This window comes from Syngnathus floridae, chromosome 10, assembly GCF_059516105.1.
Source record: "Syngnathus floridae isolate MCC-2025c chromosome 10, RoL_Sflo_1.0, whole genome shotgun sequence".
NCBI classification, from domain to species: Eukaryota; Metazoa; Chordata; class Actinopteri; order Syngnathiformes; family Syngnathidae; genus Syngnathus; species Syngnathus floridae.
In genome coordinates, this window is record NC_142422.1 from 13,412,265 (window position 1) to 13,439,602 (window position 27,338).

Sequence of the window (27,338 nt, forward strand, 5' to 3'; positions counted from 1 at the left end):
CATCCGTCCTGTCTGCTTCCGCAAAGCTGCATTTTCAATAAAGAGGCAGAAAGTTCCAGTTTGTTGTAATACTGTGCAACTTCTCGCACCTAATCCGCAATCTAGAAATACCTGGTTTCTTGGGCAACTTTTGTTTTCTCCAAAGAAAGAGCCGCAGGCAGCATGAAGTTGTATTAAATGTTTCTAGCTGTTTTATTGGTGTTGCTTTCATTTCTTTGTCACACATGTTCTTTCTTACTTTGTTTGGATCTTTTCAATTGATGTCGGACGTCAACCTTAAAGCAGCCAGCCTAAGACGCACACACGCGCACACATGCGGACCAGGACAATCATCCTCATCCTACATAATCATCATTGCAGCACACACCTACGCCACTGGCATCCATTTTGAAACAGAACAGGCCAAAAGTACCAGAAAAAGGGCTGTTTACTAATTAGTTTTTTTTTCTTCAACATTTCTCATCTTTTATTGTATGGGTGCCATTTTAAATTCAGTATAGAATTATATAGATTTCCTAGAGCACACAGAAAGATTGTTGATTTACGGGAGGGTGGCGGTTTCATAGTGAGAACAAGAACAATGCTGTCACACAGTGTACACAAACGAGAGACAAACAGGGAGAGGAGGGAGACCAGAGGTGCGGTGTGGGGTGCCTCGATGTCCTCCCCCACCACTCCATCATGATAATAATAGATTTAAAAAAAAAAAAAAAAAATTTGTAAATCAGTCCCCCTACTTGACATATTTCAAACAATAAACACAACTACAACACTGTGGCGCAAGTGGGAGTCAGTAAGTGTGGTGGCATTTGTGTGTGTCTGTGTGTGTGTGTGTGGGGGGGGGGATTAGCAGGGTGGCCCTTTTTCAGCTGAGTCGGCTCCTTGGTCTCCTCCTACATAAGACAATATGCAGCTGCCGTTTGGTAGATATTATATTATTATACTGGTTTATGTACACAGCAGTGAAAGAACACATGCAAAGACTACCATAAGGGAGGGGGCGGTGACAGGGGGAGGGGCAAGTGAGGGAGGGCTGGAGTCAATGTATGTCGAAAGTTGTAAAGGTGCTTTTGCCGTTTTGAATCTTTGGGGCAGTTGAGATGACAATTGCTTTAAAGCATTGTTGTTTTCTTTGTCTTGGACAGGGGAGGGGCAGGGCAGTTGGAGAGGGTGAATTAAGTGGGAGAAGATGAGGGAGGAAGGGGGAGGGTTTGGAGGGGGGTGATGATCAACAAGATGCTCCGACGATCAATAATATGTCTCCTTCTCCACCCAACCTGCATGATAGAGGAAACAACAAAGACAACACACACACTTTGCTGTTACTTCAGTAACTGTAAAATAACGACAAGACACAAAAGTGCTCCCAAAACACTAGCATTGAAAAGATTCCCCCAAAAAATCTCAAAAGGAAAGCAAAAATAAATATTACAAAAATACCAATATATAAAAATAGAAATTGCATATCAAATAAATTAATTAATATCAATAATGCAAAGGTTGTACACGACATCTAGTTCAAATGAGAATGTGAAACGAAACTGACCTCCAGGGTTCCGGCGGATGAGGAGCTTTCGAATTTCATCATAAACAAAGATGAGGAAACTGTACGGGAAGGCGCAGAACCACCAGGAAGGCCTGCACACGCACACACGTTTAGTTAACATTGCTGCAAAATGGCCCAGATGAATTTCTCACACTCTAGATTTTGGTGGCTTCATTTAACCGAAGGGCTCATCAGAAGGGCACTCAACTAATCCATTTTTAATCCAGTCACGATTTTGGCTGCCGTGATTCAACTAACCTGATCGCCTTAAAATGTCAGCTCGAATCTGCAGCAAACCCAATCAAGATTTTCTCAACCACCAGGGGGCGAACGTATGTTAAAAATCAATAAAACAAACTGCAATTTGGCCCTGAATACGGTGGGGGAAAGATAAGAGGAGGCTACTCTTACTTGAGGGGGTACATCCTGAGGGCCACATCCATGCCCGGGCAGTAGGACAGGAAGGCAGCCAGGGCCGTCTCCTCAAACAAGCCGAAGATTAAGATCTTGTTCCTGGGGGGGGGGGAACAGTGAGGACACTTTTTAAAGCGGAATCAGGCCGGGCGGGGGCGGGGCGGCGCCACACTGACTTCATGCCCTGCTGGAAGACGGAGTTGCGTCTGGTCTTGCAGATGATGACGTCGGCCCACTGCACCACCACAATGCTGACGAAGAAAGCCGTGTGGCACGTGAACTCCACGATCTTCCTCTGCTCATATGTCTGAAGGCCACGCGGAAAGTCAGTCAATCTTGTTTTTTGTCCTTATTTTCTCAAATCTTTAAACTCTGTACCCATTGTTGCCCGTAGCTGTCCTCTAAGTCGTTGCAGGCGCGGTCGTCCCAGTCCAGGCGGATTCCCACTAGGCGACTGGGCAGGAAGCCGTTCTCGGCCAGGATGACAAAGTAGGCGAAGAAGCCGCCCAGGGCCTGGATCATACCTGAAGAAAAGATTGAAGCGCTCGCTCTTTCACACAGATGGACTTGACACTTAACACTTGACCAAATGTGCAGGAAAGCGGGCGGGACCCACCGATCTGTCCGTAGGCAATGCTGATGAGGCGCTCGTTCACCAGCTTGTCCCTGAAGGGGTTCCTGGGCTGGCGCTTCATGATGTCGCTCTCCGCCGCTTCGTAGGCCAGCGAGATAGCTGGTACCTGGGAGACCATTCAACGTTAGCATGGAAACATGACCGGAAAATGTAATTTCCAAAGTTTTGCTGGGAGTTGAATTGGGATGAGAGCCAGCGAAGTGGGACCACACTCACCATGTCGGTACCCAGGTCAATGCAGAGGATGGTGATGGTGCCCAGCGGCAGGGGAATGTTGACAATGATGAAGAAGAGGAAGGGCGTGATCTCTGGAATGTTGCTAGTCAACGTGTAGGCGATGGACTTCTTCAGGTTATCAAAGATCAGACGGCCTGAAAAAGTCAGGACATAAACGACCGCTGCCCAACGACAATGACGGACGCGTTCGCTCTCACCTTCTTCTACTCCAGTGACGATGGAGGCAAAGTTGTCGTCCAGCAAGATCATGTCAGCGGCTTGTTTGGACACGTCGGAGCCGGAGATTCCCATGGCGACGCCGATGTCTGCCTTTTTCAGGGCAGGGGAGTCATTCACGCCGTCGCCCGTTACTGCCACGATAGCACCCTAGGAGAGGTGAGGAGCATGTGGGATTGTTAAAAAGCGCGCTGCTGCCATCTGCTGTCTCATTTCAGTACTGCGCCAAGTCATTCGCCACATTGGCTGCGTTCCTGCAAATGCACTTTTACTTCTTTCTACTTCTGTACTGCATTTTCTTCTTTTCCAGTCATAGTCACTACCTGGGCCTACTCCTACGCATCATACGTCTTTCCAAAATATAGCACCTGTCTCTGGCAGCCTTCCACAATGATGAGTTTTTGCTGAGGGGAGGTTCTGGCAAAGACAATTTCAGTGTGGTTCCTTAAGATGTCGTCCATCTGATCCTGGGAGAGCTCCTTCAGGTCAGTTCCATGGATAACGCAAGCCTTGGCATCCCTAACCAAACGGAGGACAGAAGCAGTGTTACAAGTCTTCCACATCTCTTGGCAAAGGAATCTGCACCCGAGAGACTCACCTGGGGTTGACTTGGCTGACGGGAATGTTGAGCCGAGCGGCGATGTCCTCCACCGTCTCATTGCCCTCGGAGATGATGCCCACTCCCTTGGCAATGGCCTTGGCTGTGATCGGATGATCCCCGGTGACCATAATGACCTAAAACAAGAACGACTGTCATGGAGCAACTTGTGGGAGTGAGCAAGGGCAGACACTTGGGCCGCTTGGGGAAGAAGGGGCTCTACCTTGATACCGGCAGATCGACACTTGCCCACGGCGTCGGGCACGGCAGCGCGGGGAGGGTCAATCATGGATATGAGGCCCACAAAGCAAAGATTGTCCGTCTGGAAGTTGACGTCATCCGTGTCGAAGGCGAAGCCCTTCGGGTACTGGTCCTCTGGCAGCATGAGGTGGCAAAAGCCTGACGTGGAAATCAAACGCATCCTGGCCATTAACAACTGCAGAAAGACGCTGTTCAAACACTGCAGGTGATGACGACTTTGCACAAATGGGGCATTGACGCAATTTCACCTTTGAAAGAAAAAAAAAAAACTGGCACTGGGTTCCTGGTGTGTGTCCTCACCCAACACTCGCTCTCCCAGCCCTCCCAGCTCCATGTAGGCATTCTGGAAGGCCTCCTTCAACTCCTCGTCCATGGGCTGCTCTTTACCCTGCAGCAAAATGGTGGAGCAGCGATCCAGGATTCTCTCGGGGGCTCCCTTCATCACCAGCAAGTAGCGGTTGTCGTTGGGGTCCTCTGTCTCATGTACGGAGAGCTGCGGCCCGACGACAGGAGGGGAGGTTGAGACAAGAGGCCTTGGCCTGGGCCGGCCCGGCTCGGCCTCTTGTCGCAGTGTCCATCGTAACCACTTACTTGGTACTTGTTGGTGGAGTTGAAGGGGATCTCAGCCACCTTCTTGTTCTTCTCGCGCATCATCCGGACCGAGCCGCAGGACAGCTCAATGCACTTGAGCAGGGCCGACTCAGAGGCGTCACCCGCCACGTCGCGCTTGAGGATGGCCACCGAGTCCTGACCCGCCTTGAACTGGGCGCGGTTGCACAGGGCGGCGATACGGGCCAGCGACTGCCACGTCACTGAGCTCTTGTCGAACGAGGCACCTGCCGGCAGAGAGGAAAACCACGTTGTGCCTTGCAAGCAGGGACCTCCCAACATCAAATCAACATCGTAATGCGCTAGGATGCAATGTGCACTTTTTCGTCATTGACGATGATCGACTGTAAAAGTTTAGTATAAGCAAATGTTATATTCTGATCCAACGCAAAGATAATCAGTCTGTTTTTACAGAGGACAAAATAAATCATATTGACTGGCGAGAAGATTAAATTCTGAGCATTGGGGCAAATTTAATTTGAAAAAATATCTCAAGACGCAGTAAGCAGAAAAAGTTTGGTTTCAAAGTCGAGCGGCATGCCTGTCTCACTCACCGGACTGGTCTTCGGTGGTGTCGGCCTCGTGGATCTGGTTGTCAAACCACATGTGGGCCACGGTCATCCTGTTCTGGGTCAGAGTGCCGGTCTTGTCAGAGCAGATGGTGGACGTGGAGCCCAGCGTCTCCACAGCTTCCAAGTTCTTCACGAGGCAGTTCTTCTTGGCCATGCGCTTGGCGGTCAGGGTCAGACACACCTGGACGCACTGAGCCGTCAAAACGGGCCAGCCCGGCCAGCACCTATTAAAGCGCACTCGGCGGCCGGACGGATGCCACTCACGGTGACGGTGGCAAGCAGGCCTTCGGGCACGTTGGCCACAATGATGCCGATGAGGAAGATAACGGCCTCCAGCCAGCTGTAGCCCAGGATGAGGGCCAGGATGAAGAAGGTGATGCCCAGGAAGACGGCCACGCCCGTGATGATGTGGATGAAGTGCTCAATCTCCTTGGCGATGGGAGTCTTGCCCGTCTCCAGGCCGGACGTCAGCGTGGCGATGCGACCCATGACCGTGCGGTCTCCGGTGCAGATGACGATGCCGCGGGCTGTGCCTGAAGATGCCAGAAGGACCTACTTTGGAACGTTTGCCTTTCTTTGAGGGCCGAGCGCTAATGAGCCGCGAAACGGGCCGAACCGCGAAAGGCGTTCCCTGTGGTTTTGCGTACTGCTTGTCAAGCGCAACGCACCTTCCACACAGTTGGTTGAGAAGAAAGCCACATTTCGTGTTTCCAAGGGGTTGTCGTGGGTGCAGTCGGGCGACCTGCTCTGAGGCTCCGACTCGCCCGTCAGGGAGGAGTTATCCACCTAGAGCGAAAGAGCGAAAAAATGGCTGTGAGTTTGCCAGGTCTTGTGTAACGCCAGCGCCACCTAGTCTCTACCTTGCAGCCGTGCGCCGAAACCACCCGGATGTCGGCGGGGATCCTGTCACCCCCCTTGACTTCAATCAGATCTCCGGCCACCACTTCTTCCGCGTTGATCTGCACCTTCTCACCCTCTCGAATCACCAGCGCTTGCTATGACGCAAAAATACGTCAACGCTCGCGTGAAGGCAAACAGAAAGACGAAAATATGACTTTTGGCCTGGAGTCTACCTGGGGCACCATGTTCTTGAAAGACTCCATGATTTTGGAGCTCTTGGCCTCTTGGAAATAGGAGAAGCAACCGGTGATGATGACGACAGCCGTGAGCACGATACCAAGGTACAACTGCACAAACACATAGATGGAGAATGTCACGCAAAAGGACGCCAGACAGCACCCCATGACGTTGAGACTCACGTTGTCTCCGGCGGGGTCGTCCTCTGTGGCAGCCTGGATGGCGTAGGCAAGGAAGCAGAGGATGGCGCCGATCCACAACAAGATGGAGAAGCCGCCGAAGAGCTGGCGACAGAACTTGACCCACTCCGGTGTGGTGGGAGGCGGGGTCAGGGCATTGGGGCCATCCCTGAGCAGAAACTCTGCCGCCTTGGCATTGGTCAATCCCTGCAGGGGTTGTCGGACAAAAACACAAGGCAACAAGACTTATTTGGCAAAAAAAAAGAACTTGCAGCTGGTAAATTTAAAGTCATGAATAAGCTGTTGTGTACACTAAGCATCTTTTCACAGCAGCTCTTTTCATGAAAGTGCTATCAAGAGAAATCTTTGCTGGACTGACATATTAGGACGTCATCTAGTGGACAAAAAATAATACATATGATTTACTTTACCTGAACAATGTCTGTCTGGAATTTCCTGCACACCTCTTCTACGGACATCTTGTGTTCCGTCTGGGAAAAAAGTTAAAATAAAATAAATAAATAAATAAACAATGAGGAAAAAAGTAACAACATGCTACAGAGACTTAGCTTTAGCTTGCCTAATAGTTGAGGATGCAGGATGAATAAACTATGATCAAATTGTTCCAATGAGCAGCGAATGATTTCAACCGGGAGACTTTTAGCAAGCTCTCACTGAAAGGGCCTCCATGCATGCATTTCACCTGACACAGCCAAGTGAGTGCGCGGCAGAGTTGCAACTTTCTGATAGCAAATCTTAAAATACTTTTTTTTGGGGAGACTTCGATTCTCTTCCCTCAGTCTCCACGCTGGACGTGACAGACACAACGAGTTAACTATAAGGACACAAGATGTCTAGCACACTTGTTTTTACTCACAATGGGTACTTCCTTCTTCAGGTCGTCCATGTCCTTGGTTGCCGTCGCCCCCCCTTTCTTCTTCTTGGGGGATCGGTCATCTTTGTCCTGTGTGGTGGCAACGCGGTAACTGTCTGACCGGCCATACTACAGACATACACATAGGTTTTATACATGCCTTACAACTAAGAGCGTTGTGTTAGAGGGTGTTGGGGGAGGTGGGGACGCTTATCACTCACAGAGGGGCTATGTTTGGATAGGTGACGACATCACCACGTAGTAGGGACGGGCTTTCTTGTCAAGCAGCGGACGGAGCCAACCATCAACAGCGCTTTCGTTGCCTTTCGACCGCTTTGCTGTCGGAAGGACGACGTGACAGCCGAGGGAAATCGGGCTCTTCCAGGCACCGACGTTTTAAATTGAGTTCATTCAAATCAAATCTTGCTGAATGCCCATCCCTAGTACGTAATGTGAAGCGGCCTAGAGAAGCAACTTTGGAAAGAAAGTTTAGGCAACGAGGAGCATTTACTCTCCCTTGTGATCAAGTAAGAGAAGGCCTGATTGGATCTGAAAGATTATCCAGAGTTACAAGGAGTGTGTCAAGTGTGATTATTTTTTTGTCAACAATCCGATAAAAGCAAATCTGAGGTCAATCACCACAATAGAAACAACGAGGAGAAGTATTTGCAACCCAAATGTGGTCACCTAATAAGCTAGCGGCCCAAATTCTTACTGTTTTTCTCTCAGACTTATTGCTCACCCCTGAGATAAAGAAATGCAGCTGGATATCGCTGCTTTAATTCCTATTGCACATGCCAAACATGAATCACAAGACTGTGTTGCAACTGGTCGGGCTGCATGAAACCTATGGTGATGAAGAAAATGTTGGGCTTGACTTTGTCATCCAGCCTTCACATTGGCCACATGGTTGATGTTCCCGCCCCAAAACTCACAGCTTCCTGCCGAGTTCGACGATTAGTAAATATTAACACTTTGCTTCTCCTCCCGACTGAACTGTGTGAGGACACAATCATCCTATACATAAAAGACCTGCCTTTCCAGTTTAGTCGACATTTGAAGTCCAATTAAGATTGATAGCAACTCCGGGTGGACCCAAACAAGCTCACCTTCTGTTGGAGCGTGTCGGCAAAGAGGGAGCGGTTTGACGTCTACGTAAACACGCAGGTAAAAGCCGAGACCTGTCAACGTGCCGCAGCGCGGCTGAAGCAAGACCAGACAAGTCTTGCAAGGTGGGAAAGTAGCAAGACGCAATGGAAAAGTACCCGTGCAATTGCGACACAAACTCTCACAATCTCACTTCATCCCAAAACCAAACAAATGGCACATTAGTTGTTTTTTTCCAGGCGCTAAACGTGGTTCGACTTGATGCTGAAACCCTCTTGACAAGCGATGGCCAAATGGATTTAACGCTACACGTGAGCTCTTTGACTATATCATAACGAGATGCGACCAAATGCAGATCTCTGCCAAGGATGCAACCGACATTGAAGAATACAAACAAGACCGTGCCGGGGGCTGAGTTCATATAACACGCCAACAAACAACAAATGACTGTGAGAATTTTCCATAAGTCTGTGATGTTTTGTTGCAAAGTTGCTGGTGAAGGCAAGGTGGGGTAAAAATGAACAGAACCAGAAAGTGTCACTTTTGTTTGATTCCTCCTTTTTGACGTTAACATCACAATTCAAATTTGTACAAGAAATGTTCCCACGTCTGGAATGAACCCGTGTTTACAAAGTAGTTAAGTCATGTCTGTGTGATAAATAGATCGGTCCAGCGTTGATCAGTTATTGTTTTTTATCCTGGCGTAAAGCCGGTTTGCAAGCCCTCAGCGGCAGCGGCCATATTGGAGTTGCATCAGCAAGTGCGTGTGGGGAATGTGAGCGAGGCAGGCCGCTGACGAACATGCAATAGGAGACGCAAGTGGGAGGTGAGAAGCCGGGCTAGAAAAAGAGCGAAGCAAAGCAGGTGCCATCGGGGGTGGCCGCTTTGTAATTCTGACCCCCCCTAGCCCCCCCAATTAGATTTTGAGCGCAACCTCTGTCCACTAGCTCTGTGTCACCCTGTGACCCGCAGTGACCCCACACTACCTCACTGAAGGTGTGCGCGGCCGTCAGATGTGGGCTCATGAGTACAAGCATACAAAGGCTCTTTCTTTGATGACTCACCCTCGAGCGCGAATGTGTGCGTAAGATATTGTTTGAAAAGTGTCTTGAGAATGTGCGAGTGCTTCTGCAATAATTGGGACTGAAGCAATGATGGCTGCAGTGAGAAGCATACCAGACTACCTGGCTGCAAAACACACCCTGTTCGCTGACAAACTGCTTGTGTGTGAACGTGTGACAAAGCCTAAATGTGCCACTACAAAGAAACTCTGAGAAATCGTAGTTGCGTAAAAAACTATTGGGATATAACGAGGGTAAAATAATAGAGCAACTAAGTGTAAACCGTGACTGGAATTCACCGTCTTAACCGTGAGCCAGAACAATTACCGCAAGAAACCCGACAGTCTACACCGAGGGTCAGCGACTATATTCGTCAGGGTGCCATAATGTTACCCTGGTGGTCGGACCTTCAAAAATTAAATTTAATATAAAGTCCATGTTGCCATGACATTATAATTTGATGTTTATAGATTTTTCTTTACGAAACCGAAGGTGTTTTTTAAGCGTTTATACAAGTCAGGCTTTTCAGTAAAGAGACATTTTTTTCTTCGATCCTTATGACGACGGAATCCTCCAGTTGTAACGACCACCATGCTCCATTATATCGTCGCAGCTACATGAGCAAAAGCATGTTTTACTACAGACTGCAAGTGTTCGGAACCGCAGCTATGATAGTCGTTACGCCTTCCATTTTGCAATCCGCAGTGGCAAGAGCGGAGACGGTTCCCTGATAAGCAGAGATCTGATGGTGGCGCTCACCAAGCCGAAAATCTGGTTAACATTCAACTACAAAACGGTGCGCCCAGAACCACGAGCCAAAAAGTGAGCATTTTGAAAGGGCAATGATTACACCGAGACTGTGTTTTGCCACAGGTCAGGTACACACGACTCCCCTAGTGCAGTTATGTGTGTAAAACGGTTTTGTTATATGGACCCCGTCAAAGTCGGTTTTGCTGGCCATCAAGAGATAAAAGACCCTGCCGCCGGTATCTGGTGGTGTCAGAGACGTAACTGGGACAACGGGGGTCTGGCTCTAAGATTAGACACTGGCTTCTCCCTCCCTGATGCGTTCAAAGCAATTCCAGTGGCCTGGTCACTAAACAATTAAGTTTGGCACAGTTGTTGCAGTGAAGGCCATACTACAGATGTGAGTGTGTATGTATGTGTGTGTGTGTGTGTGTGTGTGTGTGTGTGTGTGTGTGTGTGTGTGTGTGTGTGTGCGTGCGCGTGTCCAGTGGCCAAGCATGTCTCTGCATAATGTGAAGAGATTTTGAGTAGCTCCAAAGAGGAAACAGAGACCCACGTCTGGAATTACAGCTGCTCCTGCAGAGAAAACAGACAAACGGAGCGACCCACAGCGGTGACATCATCGGGCATTCATTGGCTTCGCGCTCGCCATTTGATTACCCTCGACCGCGTTACTCGTGTACTTAAAAACTCTCTCGAAATGCCAAAATGTCAATGCAGCAGGCCTCGCTGTTGTTCTGCTTGCGCAAGCCGACATTTTACCAGCGTCGCCATGGTGACCAACGCCAGCTCCCCCGATGGGATGCGGGTCAAGTAATAATTGATGCATGTGGAAGTGGACACTGCAGTCCGTGCTTGTATGCGACGTGTGTGTGAGTCATTGGGCCGCTTATGCGGCAGAAAGAAGAAGAAATTACTTTTGTTGTGTAGAAATGCGGAGCAACAAGCTCGCGAGCTGCCGCAGGTTTCATTTTTTCACTTTTGAGTTTGCGGCGTGGCACACCTAAAACAAGAAGTGCAGAGTGCGAGCAACGCTACTTTTTGTCCAATCTCACTGAGGAAGTAAAGACAGACACAAAGCAGAAGGACAGCCACCTCTCTTCCTCCTACGTGTGCTGATTTATGTGCCGTTTGCTTGACTTGCACTCGATTTAAATCAACATCTTGCTTCTTCATCGCAATGACAGCGGGGCATTTGTCGATTTCTTGAGCGACATCATCGCAATCAGTCGTTGTTTACATTATAGTGGTGGCTTGGCCTGGGATATTAATTCATTGCCGATGATAAGTTAAAAAAAACGGTGCCCTTTGGTATATTTGACTTGATAACTTTTAGCGCAAAGGTTTCAGGAAATGTTTGTTTTGCGGCTTGGCTATCAAGAGTCTTCAAGTGTGCACGCGCTATTAAGGCACGTGCTAGCAAGTTGAGAAATAAGTTTTACACCCACACAATGCGTGTCATAGTAAAAGGGACTTTTGATCAAAATGTAAACAGGCTAAGAGATGAGTCGGCCCATCTGGTGATCCTGTTAGCGTGTGTAGATGTCACTGCACGCATGCTTGCAGAGAGATGACCGACCTCGCAAGGTCATCAGGCCATCTGCCGTTCCTTGGAGCAGGACAGCGTTTCCTCTGAGACGAAGGTGAGGGGCTCGAAGGGGGGCGGGGTTAGCAGTTGGGGTTAGCAATACGCTGGATTAGCCCACCGGGTTAAATTTTTTACGGCGCTGAACACATATGCACTTCAATTGGGCTGCTAGCAAAGCGGTCATGGCGATTACGATTTTGGACGTTTTCATGACATTTGGTAGCTTGTACTTGGGGACTGCTTTCAGATCGGTTCCATTCTGAGCTGCACCTGTCCGTCTCCGCTCCGCCGTCTGCCTGCACACAGATACGATCTGAGGCCGTAACTTTGCGCGTATAAGGATTAAGATTGTTAAAACGGGACGGAATAGATGGAAGGCATGTTGGCACAGCAAGGTCACCTCTGTATTCCTCGGTGACACCCGCAAATACTTTTCCAGCCTCACGAAGATATCATGTCAAGAAATGTCACCCGCTAGTGCAAAGCAAGACAGTTTTAGGAATGCACCGACTGGTCTTACTATTGAGGATGAGGGGCAAACTTGAACTTTGATAGCGAATAAATGCTCCAATTTCCATAGTCTGCATGGGTACATTGTTTTGCATGGCTACGATGCTTGGTGTTAAAACACATTGAACCATTTAGCACGCAAACATCTCTGGGACAACGCCTAAATCCGGCAGCGCTGTCTGGCAACGCAAGGCAGCAGATACGGTAGCCGCTGTGTGCGTGCCTCACGGAGAAGTTACACTTTACAAAGAGGAGCAAGACAGCGCTAGCGCTGACCTTTGAAGAGCAATGCATTGTTAGCACAGACGCTAACTGTCGCCTTTCTTTTGGCTGACTGTCCTTCAGCAAAGGGCAATGCCGTGGGAGCCATCATACTTATCGAGAGGGAGGTGTACGAGGGCTTGACTTTAAGATACTTTTTTACTTTTTTTTTTTGCTTTAGTCAGCTAAAGCACCAGGATGTAGTCTTATCCTTGTGCTCGTTCTCCTATGAAGGAGGTCCTCGATAGGTGGACTACGGTGTTGATTCGGACCCCAAGGACTTGCTAGATGGACCTATTTTTATATTAGCAGATTACTTTGACAAAGGTTGGTAATTTAAACCCGAGTGGATTAACAGTGGTTTTATTTTAACCCAGGCAGCTGTCTGCCATTTTTTCTGGTCATTGCAGTCCAGTTGGCGAGCATTCTCATGTATTGTTGCTACTTCCAAGTGACATTCTACAGCAAATCGAAAGCTGGTGAGTTGGTAAGATAGGTCATATCGGCATCGAGCAATTGACCATGAGATTAGGTTATCACATTTTTAACTGTGTTTGGAAGCGGTAATAGCTGGGAAGTACTACGTCCAGCAGTTCTATCCTGTGACTGGATGAATCAGTTGTTTTGCATTGTGCTAGTTAGTGCTCGTGTTTGTTCTCATTTTCAAACACTTGCGCAGGTCTTTGAACTATCTGGATTATCGTTTTGGTCCAGTGCGTCAGGTGCAGTGGGGAAGGAGGTGCAGCACTCTGCAGCAAAGCAAGGGCTGGGCCTCTGCAGAGGCCGCACGCATCCGTCTCTTCAACGAGGACCCACTTCCACTACCGTGCGCCTGCCCTCTTCATTAGCGTGGGAGGGGGCAACGCTGCATCCATGATGACCTTCTGACAAAGGTTGCAGTAATACCACTTCTACCTTCATCACTTTGATGTCCAATTTTGGGGTCAAGCAGGGACCACACCCAATGGAGCTGCTTCACCTGAACCCCTTCCCCATCCCATCTGTCCTCCCCATACATTGCACCGCAACTAGGAAACAAAAGCCACGGTAATGTGAGCCCCAGGGGTCATTATCCTGTAATAGGATATAAAGCCAGGCAGCCCCTCCCTCCGATACAAAACCATCTCGCGACACCTGCACTGGTGTCCTTCCTTTCTCGCCGTCCAGGCCGCCGCCCACCTTCCAACATCCACGTCAGGGACGTCAAGGTGAAAAGTGGTCCCAGCATGCACCAGCGCAAATAAAAAAAATAATTCATCCTAGTCTTTTCTTTTTACACGTGCTTCATAAACGAACGTGCTTCATAAACGAACACACCGTCACACATCTTGAATGCCAGCCTATCGCTGCGCTGGGAATTTCCACAGGAGAGGCCCCACCCCCGCTTTGACGCAGCACGCGCATCGCATGCGATGTGCCCCCTGTGGCCTTGGGAAAAGGACAGCTGGCGCACCACATAAAACGGCACCATCCAATGAGAAGGACGTCAAACTCGCTTCCACAGTGTTCAGCGTATCTGCTTTACCCCAGTGAGATGAATGCGCGCACCCACTTTTTGACGCAGCGGCCCGTCACCTCCCTCTGCAGGGACACTGCAACGTGCAAGGGAAGAGGGGGACCTCGTCGTTTGCCTGCTGTCACTGCAATGACGCTGCCAGTCCCCTTCTGGCTTGCAGCGTCACGCCACTGCACCGCATCCCGAATGGATGCAGTGGTACACGCACGCACACATTGCGCAATTGCTTGCATCTTCATTTACATACACTGATTTTTTTTCTTCCTCTAGTGCTTTTCTCAGCAAATTACACGCACAAACCTAACAGTACCCATCTTTAGTTTTTAATTCTCACTATGAGTGCGTATGTGAGTGTGTGTGTGTGTGTGTGTGTGGGGGGGGGGGGGGGGGGGGGGGGGTTAGTTCTGGCGATTAAGGCGTCTCTGTTATGTCACAAATTAAAGGGGAAATAAGCTGGTGAGGCGCTTATGCCCGGTAACCGCATTATGACGCACGGGTCACCAAGGTTGCCGGGCGTTGAGACAGCATGGGGACATGATGTGGGGCTACAGTGGAGGGCGCAGGAAAAATGCTGGAACAGGTGGGGGCGACATGGAGGTCATGGCAATAAAGCCACCCATGTCCTCCTTTTGCTCCGAAACCAAATGAAATTTGTGTGAAAAGGTGCCTGAAATGCATAATCCCAAGACATTAAGGCCTACTTAAAATGGCTGGCAAGGTTACAGGCAAAAGTGAGGCCTATGATGAGACACACAGAGGACACTGGGCCTGAGTCTTCTGGGGGACTTTGAGCAACACTTTCCATTATTAAAAGGGTGGTGGCTCGTGTGCGTGAGTCAATGAAAGCTAATAATACAATCGCAGGACAGCCATCTACGATACGGCTCGAGACAAGATAGCATACCGGAGTGAGAGTGAAAGCAGAATGGTGGCTGCAATTGGTTTTGTCGCAGTGTGGCTGGAGGAAATTCCGCATTACAGTCAATGCGACTAAGCCATGCGCGGGATTTCCACTCGGGGAAAAAATTAAATGACAGCACGTTTTCATGTCGAGCTACCACCACCTCAACACACCCTTTCTTCTTTCACCTCTCCCCTCCCGAGCACCTCCGGTTCTATTTCCACGACACGGAGGTGGCGGACTTGCGCTCGCTTCAAAGGCCGCTTCGGGTGCGTGTCAGTGCGGGATGGTGGTAGAGGTGGGAAAATGGAGTGACGAATGATGGGCTTACCCCCATGTTGGCGCAGTCACAATTCTTCTTGTCCTCCTCGCTGGTTCGTGCCTACTCCGCTGGAGCGCCCTTAAAACGTCTTGCGGCGGATGGGAAGGGGAAAAAGGGGGGAGTAGAGAGAAAATGGTGCTACGACCAGTCTTGAGGCAAGACAACGGGGAATGCAACGGAGGCTTAAGGTGAGTGCGTCACCGAGAAGGTGCCGTTCCTCAAACGGCTCTCACAAATTAAAGCTCGGAGAAAACGTCTAGAACCAGCCTGGCCGTGGTTCGAGTGCCTTGTTTTTAAAAGAAACGTCTCGCTCTCATGCAGAGCATCAGGGGTGGACGTATCACTCGCCCGAAAAGACCGGCGTAACTAACTAGCGAGCCGCACTACCCTCCCTTCCGGGCGCCTGTATCCCTCCGCGGCCCGATAACAGCTGTAACAGCTTGCCGCAGTACGATTTCTCCTCGCGCTGGACCGCTCCGCATGTGAAAGAAGCGCCGCCTGGAGCGAATGGCTAAAAAGCAGGGTAGCTGATTTAAATACGTCCCGCCCACCAGCAGCACCGTCGCCAATGAGCAAGGCTCCAACATACAGCTCCTGGTCCGCTGTCCAATGGCGAAACCGAGCGTCTCTGACGCTCTGCATTTCGCTGACGACCAATGGGCGCCAACGTTGGGTTCCCGCCAGCTAATTGGAGGCGAGTTTAGCCCCTCCCATTTTACTGCAGAATTCGGCGGCTGGGTCGCTAGCTGCTCGCTGGTGTCATGCCCACTTGCCAAGGTTTTAACGTCGAAACACGAAATAAGGTTAGACTGGTTTGTTCTTGTGTCGCAGACATTGTGTTCTTTTTGGCAAGTCCAAGTTACGTGGTGAGAAACTAACCCTATCTATGTGTGTGTTCATATTACAGTTGCATCAATGCACTTAAGCAATAGCAGAGGAGCCTCGCACACTGCAGAGTCAGCATTTACGCATACATTATTCATTGCTGTCGTGCAGGGGCGGGTGAACATATTCTCTACATTCCACTTTTATTACGTCAAAAATTAAAAATATATATCATGCAGCAATGGGAGGACATGTCTAACAGCTGTCAGACACGTCATCTGCTGAAAGGTAAAAAAAAAAAACGTATTACAAATGTACGTCTGGTTATGAGCTATGGTGCTTATAATCTTAGTCATCGTAGCTGACATATGCTGGGATGCGATATTTGCATATAGACTTAAGGCCAAAATGCAAACATAACACCTTACTATCCTTAGCTAGGGCAATCTAAGCTAAAGAGACATGATACATGCTTTTAGTTGGAAAATTGGAATAGACGTATCGCTAAAATGCAAACGTTACAAGGCCAAGTTACTATCTGCAATACAACCAAGCTCAGCCAGCTAAGCTAATGAATACAACCAAGCTCAGCCAGCTAAGCTAAAGTTTTTTTGCATTATTTCTGTTTGTCATTTCTATACGGTGCATGCAAATGTTCAAAGGCACTTTGCACGTAGTAGTGCCTGCTTGAATCCCAAGGTCACCTACTGTAAACGAGTGAGCGTTTGTTATACATCGTTTTAATATACCTTACACCACCTTGGCTTTCACATATGAATGTGTTTAGTGACAAAGGTGCGCACACATTATCTCAAATGTTTAATGGTGGGAATTGTTAGATTAGGCCTCTTAGGTACATATAATTAGCTAGATAGCTTGAGCTATGCTGTTTTCTTGCTGTGACCGTTCTCTTGCTTTCACTGGCCTTCCCTTCTCGATGACACTCTTTGCACATATATTAGTTAGTTGGTTTCAGTTAAGACCACAAGGTCAGACATCACACAGGCGAGGGAGAGTCACCCCCTTGTTGGTGGGTGGCGAAGAGTATAAGAGTAGTAATCCCGGAGGTGGGGGTTAGACCTTCTTCCACAACCCAACAGAGAAGGCTACGCAGAGTGTACTCAATCTTTCTGACATACTTGAAATAGTTAGACTGGGAAGGCAGCCTTCTGGTAATGACTATTAGCATCGCGAGCAATATAGATACAAGAAGTAGGTGAAGATAACAGAATCACTGCACATATGAACTGTCTTTGTCTCCAAACTGGAATCAAACATTCACCAGCCATGCTGTCGTGAGGGCTCAGCGGCCAAGGTAGCATTTGGGAGCACAACTTTTTGTTTTGCATTCTGCAAATTGACACATGCAAAGAGGAAGACTATAAAGAAAAGAGCGGCAAGCATGAGTCACGTTTCTTCCCTGCTGTGTTTCTTTCCCAAGCGACGGAACAGTGCAGACGTGCAGCGAGGCTTCATTCGTGCGCTGCTAATTTGCAAGGGAAAAGCAGAGCCCGTTCTCACATGAGAGCCCGGAGCGATGCGCCAACACGCCGCTGCGGTTTGACGCGCTTAAAGGGACCTTGTCGCTCATAGTCGTTTCCAGTCTGCTTGCAAAATGGCTGCCGCTCTTTTGTGAACGCATCTTGCTGCGTCTGTTTCTGAGAGGTGGGCTGATGGGAAACAAAATGCACCCCAGAAATCTTGGTTGCCATGGCAACACAAGTCAGATGACCTTGTCTGGGGGCTTATTTTGCTGAGTCAGAAATTAAAGGATGAGGGAAAAGGGGTGCACTGTTTCCTATTCTGTTGTGGTAATATGATGCTTTTCAGCTAAAAGGTAGCACAACACACACACACACACACACACACACACACACACGCTGAGACGAACAAAGGCTATGGAGAATTTTTGGAACTGTATGAGACGCAAGGCGTGAATCAGGCTATAGATAGAGGTCTGAGTGTCATGCAGTGCAGAATCACAGTGAGCGCAGGGCCGTATTTAGAATCATTGATTACGGTCGCTCTTAAATCTGACCTGCCCAGCAGTTATACGAGCAATTTTGAGCTTTGCGAGACAAATATTAACCTATTTTTTTTTCATATAACCATTGGCTCTTGCATGTCAAATGCCGACGAGTATGAATTCCTTTGTTCCAAAACACACCAGCGGGGACATGCCAAAAAAGGAAACGTGTGCACACTTGCACGGGCATACTTTTGATTACAAAGGGCCGCTCATACGGGGGAGACATCTGCACGAGCTAGCGTGTGTGAAGGTGATCCCGGCTAATCCGCTTTTCGAAACGTCTGACATAATCTGCTCATCCGGCGCGGGAGGAAGGCGGGGAAATGAGGGGAGGGGAAAAACAGACTCGGGATCACCGGGGATGGACGATGAGGTTAAGGAGAAAAAGGGAGGGATGGAGAAATGACAGAGATGAAGGAGTGAGTCAGGTGGCCAGTGATGGAAAATTCCTGTGGGTGTTAGCGTGGATAAAAGATAAGAAAGCAGGATTGAAGTATGACTGCGCTCTAAGTCATCCAGGTACTATCGGGCCGATAGAATCCACACTTGAAAGAAGTCAGAATCAGCAAAAATATTTTTTTATCGTTATTTCCTTTATATTATAGTTTACTAGGCTGCTATCATCGTTCAGCACATTAGCAGTGGCGCACTTGAAACCTTTTAAGATAGCATGCTTTTTTGTCAATGGTCTCTCCTCATTGTGTCGGAGGAGCAGGTGGCTGGCGGCTCATTGTCGGCTTGCAGGCTGGGCTGTTTGCTTTTCAGGTCTGCTGAGCTTAGAGTGTGTCAACATCGCTTAGCATAAAGCAAAAGGACATCGCAGGCACTCCGAAAACATTTTACCTCACTGCAAACGCGAGCCATGTGATGATTGAGCTGCCACGCAGAGGGCAGTCAGGGGTCGATGTCATTCAAACAGTTAGGGTGCATAAAAGCACACAAATAATTGAAAGAAATACTTCAACTATGAACGTCATTTGCACGTGGCGACAAACTGATGGCTGATTATGTCAGCACGCACACATGTAGAGTCGCAACTGGAGGAGCAACGACAGTGATGCTGCAGTGGCGGCCATGTGCTCGGTATGCGAGGAGGAAGTGGCCCTTTAAGAGCTGGCATCCAATCACGCGGCAGACGGTGGAATGCTGGGAGCCGGCCGTCCTTGGGAATAACCTTGCGAGTGGCTAGAGAGGAGACGGTGCATGCCACAGATAAGGAAAGACATGCGCATATACATCCTACATCTACGCATATGTATATATGCCCAGATGCAGGAAGCGCATGAATGAGAGCGAGTGAGTAGTTGAAGGACGCTAAGAGGATTTAAAGTTCAGCCGCTCCTCACTGCCTGTTCCCTTCGTAGCTGTCCTCCAACACCTCAGAAGAATTTCTCCAAAACCAGGATGAGGTCATCTAGCACTAAGTGCATCAAAATGGTCATACGTGCTTGAGTCACAGGCCGAACGGAAGGATTGCGCATGCTGCCATCACAACTATGAAGCAAGAACAAGCGTCAGCTTGTTTCAAACTCACATTTCAGTGGCGGTTCTAGGGGAGGAGAACAGGGCACAGCCCCCTCAACTGTGTCCATTTGTTCATGCTTATAATGTTGCTGAAAGCTCAAAGTTTAACTAGTTTCAAACTCTTATATACAGGACAGTAGGGTAGTGATGGGGAAAAGTCTTGATCGTACCAAAGTACAATCCAAATTTTGAATAGAAAAAACCTATTACTAAAATAAAATGTTTTAACATGAGAAAAGTAATAAATTTCTAAAGACTAAAGTCAACATTCTTTAAAAAAAATGTCATAATAAGGACAATAGCCAGTGTATTTGTTTGCGTACATTTTTCAACATTTAACAGTTGTTAGATGCTACTGCACATCGGATGGAACGTGTACAGGTCATCTCCATAAGGGAAACGTTTATCCTTGAGTCGATTATGGAGGGCGCTGCCCCATCATGTCACAAGACCCTGGCAAGTGAAGGTCGCCGTGGTGACGATAAGACCCTCTTGCCTCTCCCCCATCTATTCATCACACTGCTCATCACATTACTCATCTGTCACAAGCCACGAAATGCACGCACATCAAATTAGACACACACGCGCACGGATCACCACAATAGGTACACTTGCACATGTTATGGCATCTGGTGCGTCTTTATTTTGTTTTTGTAGTTTGTTTTGTTCAGAATTGCACTGTATTGTACCGGAAGGTGTTACTAATATTTTGAGTTCATGAAGAGGCTAAACCTTTGACAGTACATCCCAGTATGATGTTGTGCAGTGGTAATAATACTAATTGTCGAGTTGCAATAATAAACAACTTGATGAAACATAATATTTGTCATTTCTATAAAGCTCATACTATACGTACGTACTATGTATATGTACAGGACTGTCTCAGAAAATTAGAATATTGTGATAAAGTTCTTTATTTTCTGAAATGCAATTAAAAAAACAAAAATGTCATACACTCTGGACTCATTACAAATCAACTGAAATATTGCAAGCCTTTTATTATTTTAATATTTCTGATTATGGCTTACAGTTTAAGAATACTCAAAAATCCTATCTCAAAATATTAGAATATTTCCTCAGACCAAGTAAAAAAAAAAGATTTAAAACAACAAAACAAAATCAAACATTTGAAAATGTCCATTGATGCACTCAGTACTTGGTTGGGAATCATTTTGCATGGATTATTGCATCAATGCAGCGTGGCATGGAGGCAATCAGCCTGTGGCATTGCTGAGGTGTTATAGATGGCCAGGATGCTTCAATAGCTGCCTTTAGCTCATTTGCATTGTTGGGTCTGGTGTCTTTCAGCTTCTTCTTCACAATACCCCACAAATTCTCTATGGGGTTCAGGTCAGGGGAATTAGCAGGCCAATCGTGGACAGTAATGCCATGGTCAGTACACCATTTACTGGTGGTTTTGGCACTGTGGGCAGGTGCCAGATCATGCTGGAAAATGAAATCATCATCTCCATAGAGCTTTTCAGCAGATGGAAGTACGTAGTGCTCTAAAATGAGAATTTACTCTGGACTTGATGAAACACAGTGGGCCAACACCAGCAGCTGACATGGCTCCACAAACCATCGCTGACTGTGGGAACTTCACACTGGATTTCAAGCAACTTGGATTTTACTCCTCTCCAGTCTTTCTCCAGACTCTGGCGCCTTGACTTCCAAATGAAATACAAAACTTGCTTTCGTTTGAAAAGAGGACTTTGGACCACTCTGCAACTGTCCAGTGCTTCTTTTCGATAGCCCAAGTCAGACGCTTCTTCTTTGAGAATAATTGTCAATTTTGGCTATGTGAAGCCCTTTGAGACTGTTTGTGATTTAGGGCTATACAAATAAACTTGACTTGACTTGACTTGACTTCTTCCGTTGTCTTGAGTTCAGAAGTGGCTTGACCATGGGAATACGGCTTTTGTAGCCCATTTCCCGGACACGTCTGTGAACAGTGGCTTTTGATACCTGGACTCGAGCTTCAGTCCACTGTCTTTGAAGCTCCCCCAAATTCTGGAAGCGACTCTTCTTCACAATGCTGTTAAGGCTGCTGTCATCTATCTTGGTTGTGCAGCGTTTCCTGCCACATTTCCCCCTTCCAACAGACTTTTTGTGGATGTGCTTTGAAACTGCACTCTGTGAACAGCTTGCTCTTTGAGAAATTTCTTTTTGTGTCTTACCCTCCTCATGGAGGGTGTCAATGATGGTCCTCTGGACAGCAGTCAGATCAGCAGTCTTCCTCATACTTGTTATTTAGTTTACTGAACCAAGCTGTGTTTTTCAAGGCTCAGGAGTTAATTAGATGATTCAAGTGATTAGTTGAATACCCTACTAGTATACCTTTTCATGATATTCTAATATTTTGAGATAGGATATTTGAGTTTTCTTAAGCTTAATGCCATAATCTGCAATATTAAAATAATAAAAGGCTTGCAATATTTCAGTTGATTTGTAATGAATCCAGAATGTATGACATTTTTGTTTTTTTAATTGTATTTCAGAAAATAAAGAACTTTATCACAATATTCTAATTATTTGAGACAATCCTGTATATGTGTGTACCTAATGAAGTGTCAAAAAACAAAACAAATATGACTCAACAATACTATTTGGTAGTTCTGAGGGAAGACGATCTGTTGGCATTGTCATGGCTGGATTATTTCTTTTTATAATATTACTTTGGATTATTGCCAAAGGCCTGGCAAGTGAGAGGAAGTTGACATCTACTGAATGCCCCCCCCAGGATTAATGTCCATCCATCTGTCTTGAATGTTGGCTACGATTTAGGTTCGTCTGCTCCTGGCTTCTTCTTATTGCTAATAAATGCACACAAGCGCATCAGGCTGAAGAAGAGTGGTTAGTCAGCAGAAAACAAAAGCACAAAGCCGTCAAATCGAGCTGTCGTCAGTCCCAGTTAGCTACAAAACTGATGCCATGAAACCAAAAAATAACAATTGTGCTATGCATTTTATGGCAGTATGTTCTTTGAATCTAACAAAGGTATGCAAGCTTCATGCTGCCGTATAATGCACAATGCCACAGTTGTGCTAATGCAAATTAGCAAAAATGTTATTGTCATTAGAAACCTGAAACATTAGGTGCTTAAATGTTCTCTCCTTTTGAACGATTGCAAGCGGTATTCCATAATGAATACCCATTGCTGTCATCTGATTTATGAGGTCTTGTGACACTTTTGCCTTTTCTCTCTCTCCTCTGCAAATCATCTTCACTTAAGAGTCTATTTTTAGCTCCTCAGCCTACATATCTGCATCTTCCATATGCATCTGGTGGACATCTTGTGCTGCGTGTGATGTGAAGAAAAATGTTGAGGCGATGACGAGCCCCAGCCCGTAACAGCTGATTGCCCCTCTTCCCTCCACCCACCACCACTGTCCTCTGAGCTATCCCATGATGCTCCCAGGAAGGAAAGCTCCCAAGGTTATAGACGGCAACCAACACGGGAGGGCACGCACGCACACACACACAACTTATCCTTGACAATGCTCGGGGACGTGGGGTGGGGATGAATTTCAGATTTCCATTTAAAGTGCGCCACATGTTACGGCACCCTATGAGAGGTCATCGCTTCACATCACAAGCGCAAGATGAGTGACAAGCAAGGACGCAACGTGCGGTTATATCACACGCAACCAGCTCTTTCATTTTGCTCTTTTACTTTGATCATCATAATAATCATGAATTTCATTCTTTACTTTTGGATCATTCTCTGGTACGTATTTTAAAATGCACTGATAATTGATGCATTTATTTACCGTATTGGCCCGAATATAATACGACCCTGATTATAAGACGACCCCCTCTTTTTCAATGTTTTTGAACACCAAATTGAATTTTTATACAGAAAATAATTACATCTGAAACAAACGATTATAACAATATATTTGAGAGAAAAAGCATGTTATTTTGCCTCATTCAAATCATGCAAAAACTGTCTATCACATCTTAATATTTGAACATTTAAATGTGTAAACTAAAGTGCAATCACATTTGTAAGTGAATGGCTTCTGGTTTTTGAAATGTAAATAAACCAATGTACTGCGATAAAACAACAAAATTGCAATAACTGCATTGACCATCAAAGTGAAGTCTAACTAGTCTTGAAACAAATCTGAATAAGAAAAAACATTGCAATAAAATAACGCAAACTGCTACCGCTATTGTTGGGGAGCCTGAGGACCTATACAGTCCTCAGGCTCCAGGGGTGGGCAAACGTTTTGAGTGGCGGGCCGAATATGGTTCTAAATCCTGGTACTGAACCAGGAGCAGATGGATGTAGTGTTGGTGTGAAGTAATAGAAATGACATGTAAAGGTCATTGCATTAAAGCATGGATATTCAAAAAAAGCTTTTTGAAAACAAATGCATTTATTAACAGCATTAAAAAAATATTTCACCAAAAAACTGCTATCCGTGATTCTCATTAAATACGACACTGTTATTATGAATAATAGTTTCCATCACTTCAGCGCTTGCAGGTCAGATTTATGAAATATGTTTATCTAATGAGGCGAAATCAAATCAGACGGCTAACATTCTGACCAAATTCATCATCTTGAAGAATCAGTGAAAGAATACATCTAAATAAAGTAATAAGGAAATCAATAGTATTGTTGGGCTCCATTTTTTGCTAGTGCATCATGGTCTGGAGTAAAATTTGTTGTGGTAATTCTTAGGATAGAGCCGAGGTGTCGGTCCGTTAACCTAGATCTGTGACGGACTTTGTTGACGTTCATGTGGCTGAACGTCTGTCTGCTCACACACGTAGGTCGAGCCAAATTGTCCACTCTTGTTTTTTAAACACTCGGCACTCAATGCCCACCTTTCTTTTCCTCGGGCCACTCATTTTAATGGAAGGATTCCAGGGGAAGGTTTGCGGGTGGAATTAGCTTAAAACTGTATCTGAAAGCTCAGCGCGCGAATTACGAGAATGCTGACGTCACGGCCCACACTCGAAATTCAGCAATGATGGAAATAGAGCGCGCGGTGCGCCGGGTCCGTACTACTTAGTACGTACACGCACTTGTGAGTGTGCACCGAGCTCTCTGACATCGCTTCCGGGAGTAAATGCGCGGGCGGGCGGTTCGGTAAATGAAATACTCTCGGCAACACACCAAACATAAGTCATTGATCGAAACAACAAAATACATTTGCTGGCGACCGTTAGTCGCCGTGCCGCTGCGTAACGCAAACGCAAACTTAAAGGAGCGCGCCAGAGCTGTCAATCAAACGGCGCGCACACGAAGCAAACCGCGATCGGACAAACGGCACAACAGTGGACAGTGGTAACAATGAAATGTATATACTCACTTTGTGTCAAAGACGCACACGATCACAGCAACATAGTCAGTCGATTATGAGCGCGCCGGAGCTGTCAATCAAACGGCGCGCACACGAAGCAAACCGCGATCGGACAAACGGCACAACAGTGGAAAGTATTAACAATGAAATTTATATACTCACTTTATGTCAAAGACGCACACGATCACAGCAACTTACTCAGTCGATACCAGCAACCTTTAAGTTACCGCTGCGCACAAGTGAAAATGGGTATAATGTCTAGACCCCCACTTTTTCAGCCTTATTTCAATGCAAAAAAATATCGTCTTATATCCGGGCCAAAACGATATAAGAGCATGCAGTAATTGCACATCTGCTGGCCCGATAAGCCCCTAGGCAACAGCGCAAGTCTGCGGGGTCCAGCTGTTTGCGGCGGTCGTATTAGCCACATTATTGTGTGTACTTGCTCGCTGAGCTCAATTAGGATTAAGTGGCGGTATATTAAAATAGACCCACGCGGTCGGCCGCCCACGTCAAAAGGTTAATCTCCCTCGAGCTGCCTGACAAAATGGGGACGAGATTTATAATACAACGAATGCTATTTGTCCTTAGAATCTTTCCAGGGTGGACGGGCTTCTGATAATCATCACCCAGAGGAAGACCAAAAACTAAAGCCAAGCACTTGCATTCAAACTTCTTCAATACAAGGCCGCTTTGTTTATAAAGCACACACAAGGTGTGTCACATGGTTAAAAATGCAACATGAAAAAGCTTTTACAGAAGAAGCAAAGACATAAAAAATAGTTTGTGCTCATAGAATGTACAGCGCAAGAACAAGACTTTGGGAAAATGATCAAAATCATCCTGCTGGACTTTACAAGTTAAGAAGCAGTTTGCCTCCCAGCCACTGAAGAGCAGCCTTCGCTGTAGCCGCCTAGCAGGCTGCTGGCTACTGGGTCAAGCCCCGACCCGACGTGCAAGTACAATTAAATCAAGGCTTGAGTACTGGACTCAAATAGGAGTACTGCGGCTGTTAATCGTTAATAGATTTTAAACATGGAAGAAAAAAAAACATTTTTCTCCCTGCTAAAAAAAAAAAATGAATTAAAGATTTTTATTTGGGGGGTGGGATGTTTGTTTAAAAAAAAAAATCTAAATTTAAAGATCCCCTCCGTGGGTCTTTTTAAGAAGGGGGACCGGAGGGTGTGTTCCAACTTCAGAGGAATCACACTCCTTAACCTCCCTGGTTAGGTCTATTCAGGGGTACTGGAGAGGAGGGTCCATTGGGAGGTTGAATCTAGGATTCAAGAGGAGCAGTGTGGTTTTCGTCCTGGCCGTGGAACTGTGAACCATCTCTCAGGATCCTCGAAGGTGCATGGGAGTTCGCTCAACCAGTCCACATGTGTTTTGTGGACCTGGAGAAGGCATTCGACCATGTCCCTCGGGGAGTTCTGTGGGGGGGTGCTTCGGGAGTACGGGGTGTTAAACCCACTGCTAAGGTCGGTTCGTTGTCTGTATCGCCGAGGCCAGAGTTTGGTCTGCATTTCTGGCAGTAAGTCAGATCTGTTTCCAGTGAAGGTTGGACTCCGTCAAGGCTGCCCTTTGTCACCAATTCTGTTCACAACTTTTATGGACAGAATTTCTTGGCGCAGCCAAGGTATTGAGGGTGTCTGGTTTAGTGACCTCAGCATTGCATCTCTGCTTTTTGCAGACAATGTGTTGTTGTTGCCTTCTTCAAGATCTCCAGCTCTCACTGGAGCAGTTCGTAGCCGAGTGTGAAGCGATTGGGATGAAAGTCAGCACCTCTAAATCTGAGACCATGGTCCTCAGTGGGAAAGGGGTGGAATGCCCTCTCCCGGTCAAGGATCAGATCCTGCCCCAAGTGGAGGAGTTCAAGTACAAACCAGATTCGGTTGAAGTTGGGAAATTGTGGAAAATGTAAATAAAAACAAAATACAATTTGAAAATCCTTCTCAACTCATATTCAATTGAATACACTACAAAGACAACATTTTTAATGTTCAAACTGATAAACTTAATTGCTTTTTGCCAAATAATAATTAACTTAGAATTTCATGGCTGCAACACGTCCAGTAGAAGTTGGGAAAGGCAGCAAAAAATACTGAGAAAGCTGAGAAAAGCTCATCAAACATCTATTTGGAACATCCCACATGTGATTAGGCTAATTGGGAACAGGTGGATACCATGATTGGGTATAAAAGGAGCCTCCCCAAACATGCTCAGTCATTCACAAGCAAGGATGGGGCAAGGTTCACCACTTTGTCCACAACTGCGTGAGAAAATAGTTGAACAGTTTAAGAACATTTCTCAAAGTAAAATTGCAAGGAATTTAGGGATTTCAACATCTACGGTCCATAATATCATCAAAAGGTTCAGAGGATCTGGTGAAATCACTGCACGTAAGTGCCATGGCCG

At 46.8% G+C, this 27,338-nt stretch overlaps 1 protein-coding gene across 2 annotated transcripts; it reads right to left on the bottom strand.

The window, feature by feature from the left end:
* Positions 1-168: 168 nt before the first annotated feature.
* On the bottom strand, positions 169-15,719 carry atp1a3b (ATPase Na+/K+ transporting subunit alpha 3b). Of its 2 annotated transcripts, none has more exons than XM_088388382.1 (22): positions 15,240-15,719; positions 7,221-7,307; positions 6,775-6,834; positions 6,347-6,550; positions 6,161-6,274; positions 5,948-6,082; positions 5,756-5,873; positions 5,352-5,620; positions 5,070-5,268; positions 4,498-4,742; positions 4,207-4,399; positions 3,869-4,044; positions 3,646-3,782; positions 3,416-3,566; positions 3,029-3,197; positions 2,811-2,965; positions 2,577-2,700; positions 2,339-2,484; positions 2,137-2,267; positions 1,958-2,059; positions 1,547-1,638; positions 169-1,277 (listed from the first exon to the last, which is right to left on the bottom strand). In XM_088388382.1, exons 1-22 carry the CDS (start codon positions 15,243-15,245, stop codon positions 1,249-1,251), a joined length of 3,042 nt encoding a protein of 1,013 aa, XP_088244508.1. In that variant the 5' UTR covers positions 15,246-15,719; the 3' UTR covers positions 169-1,248. The 2 variants fall into 2 exon arrangements, with proteins under 2 accessions (XP_088244508.1, XP_088244507.1); XM_088388381.1 differs by having other exon boundaries at positions 7,221-7,346.
* Positions 15,720-27,338: the final 11,619 nt, after the last annotated feature.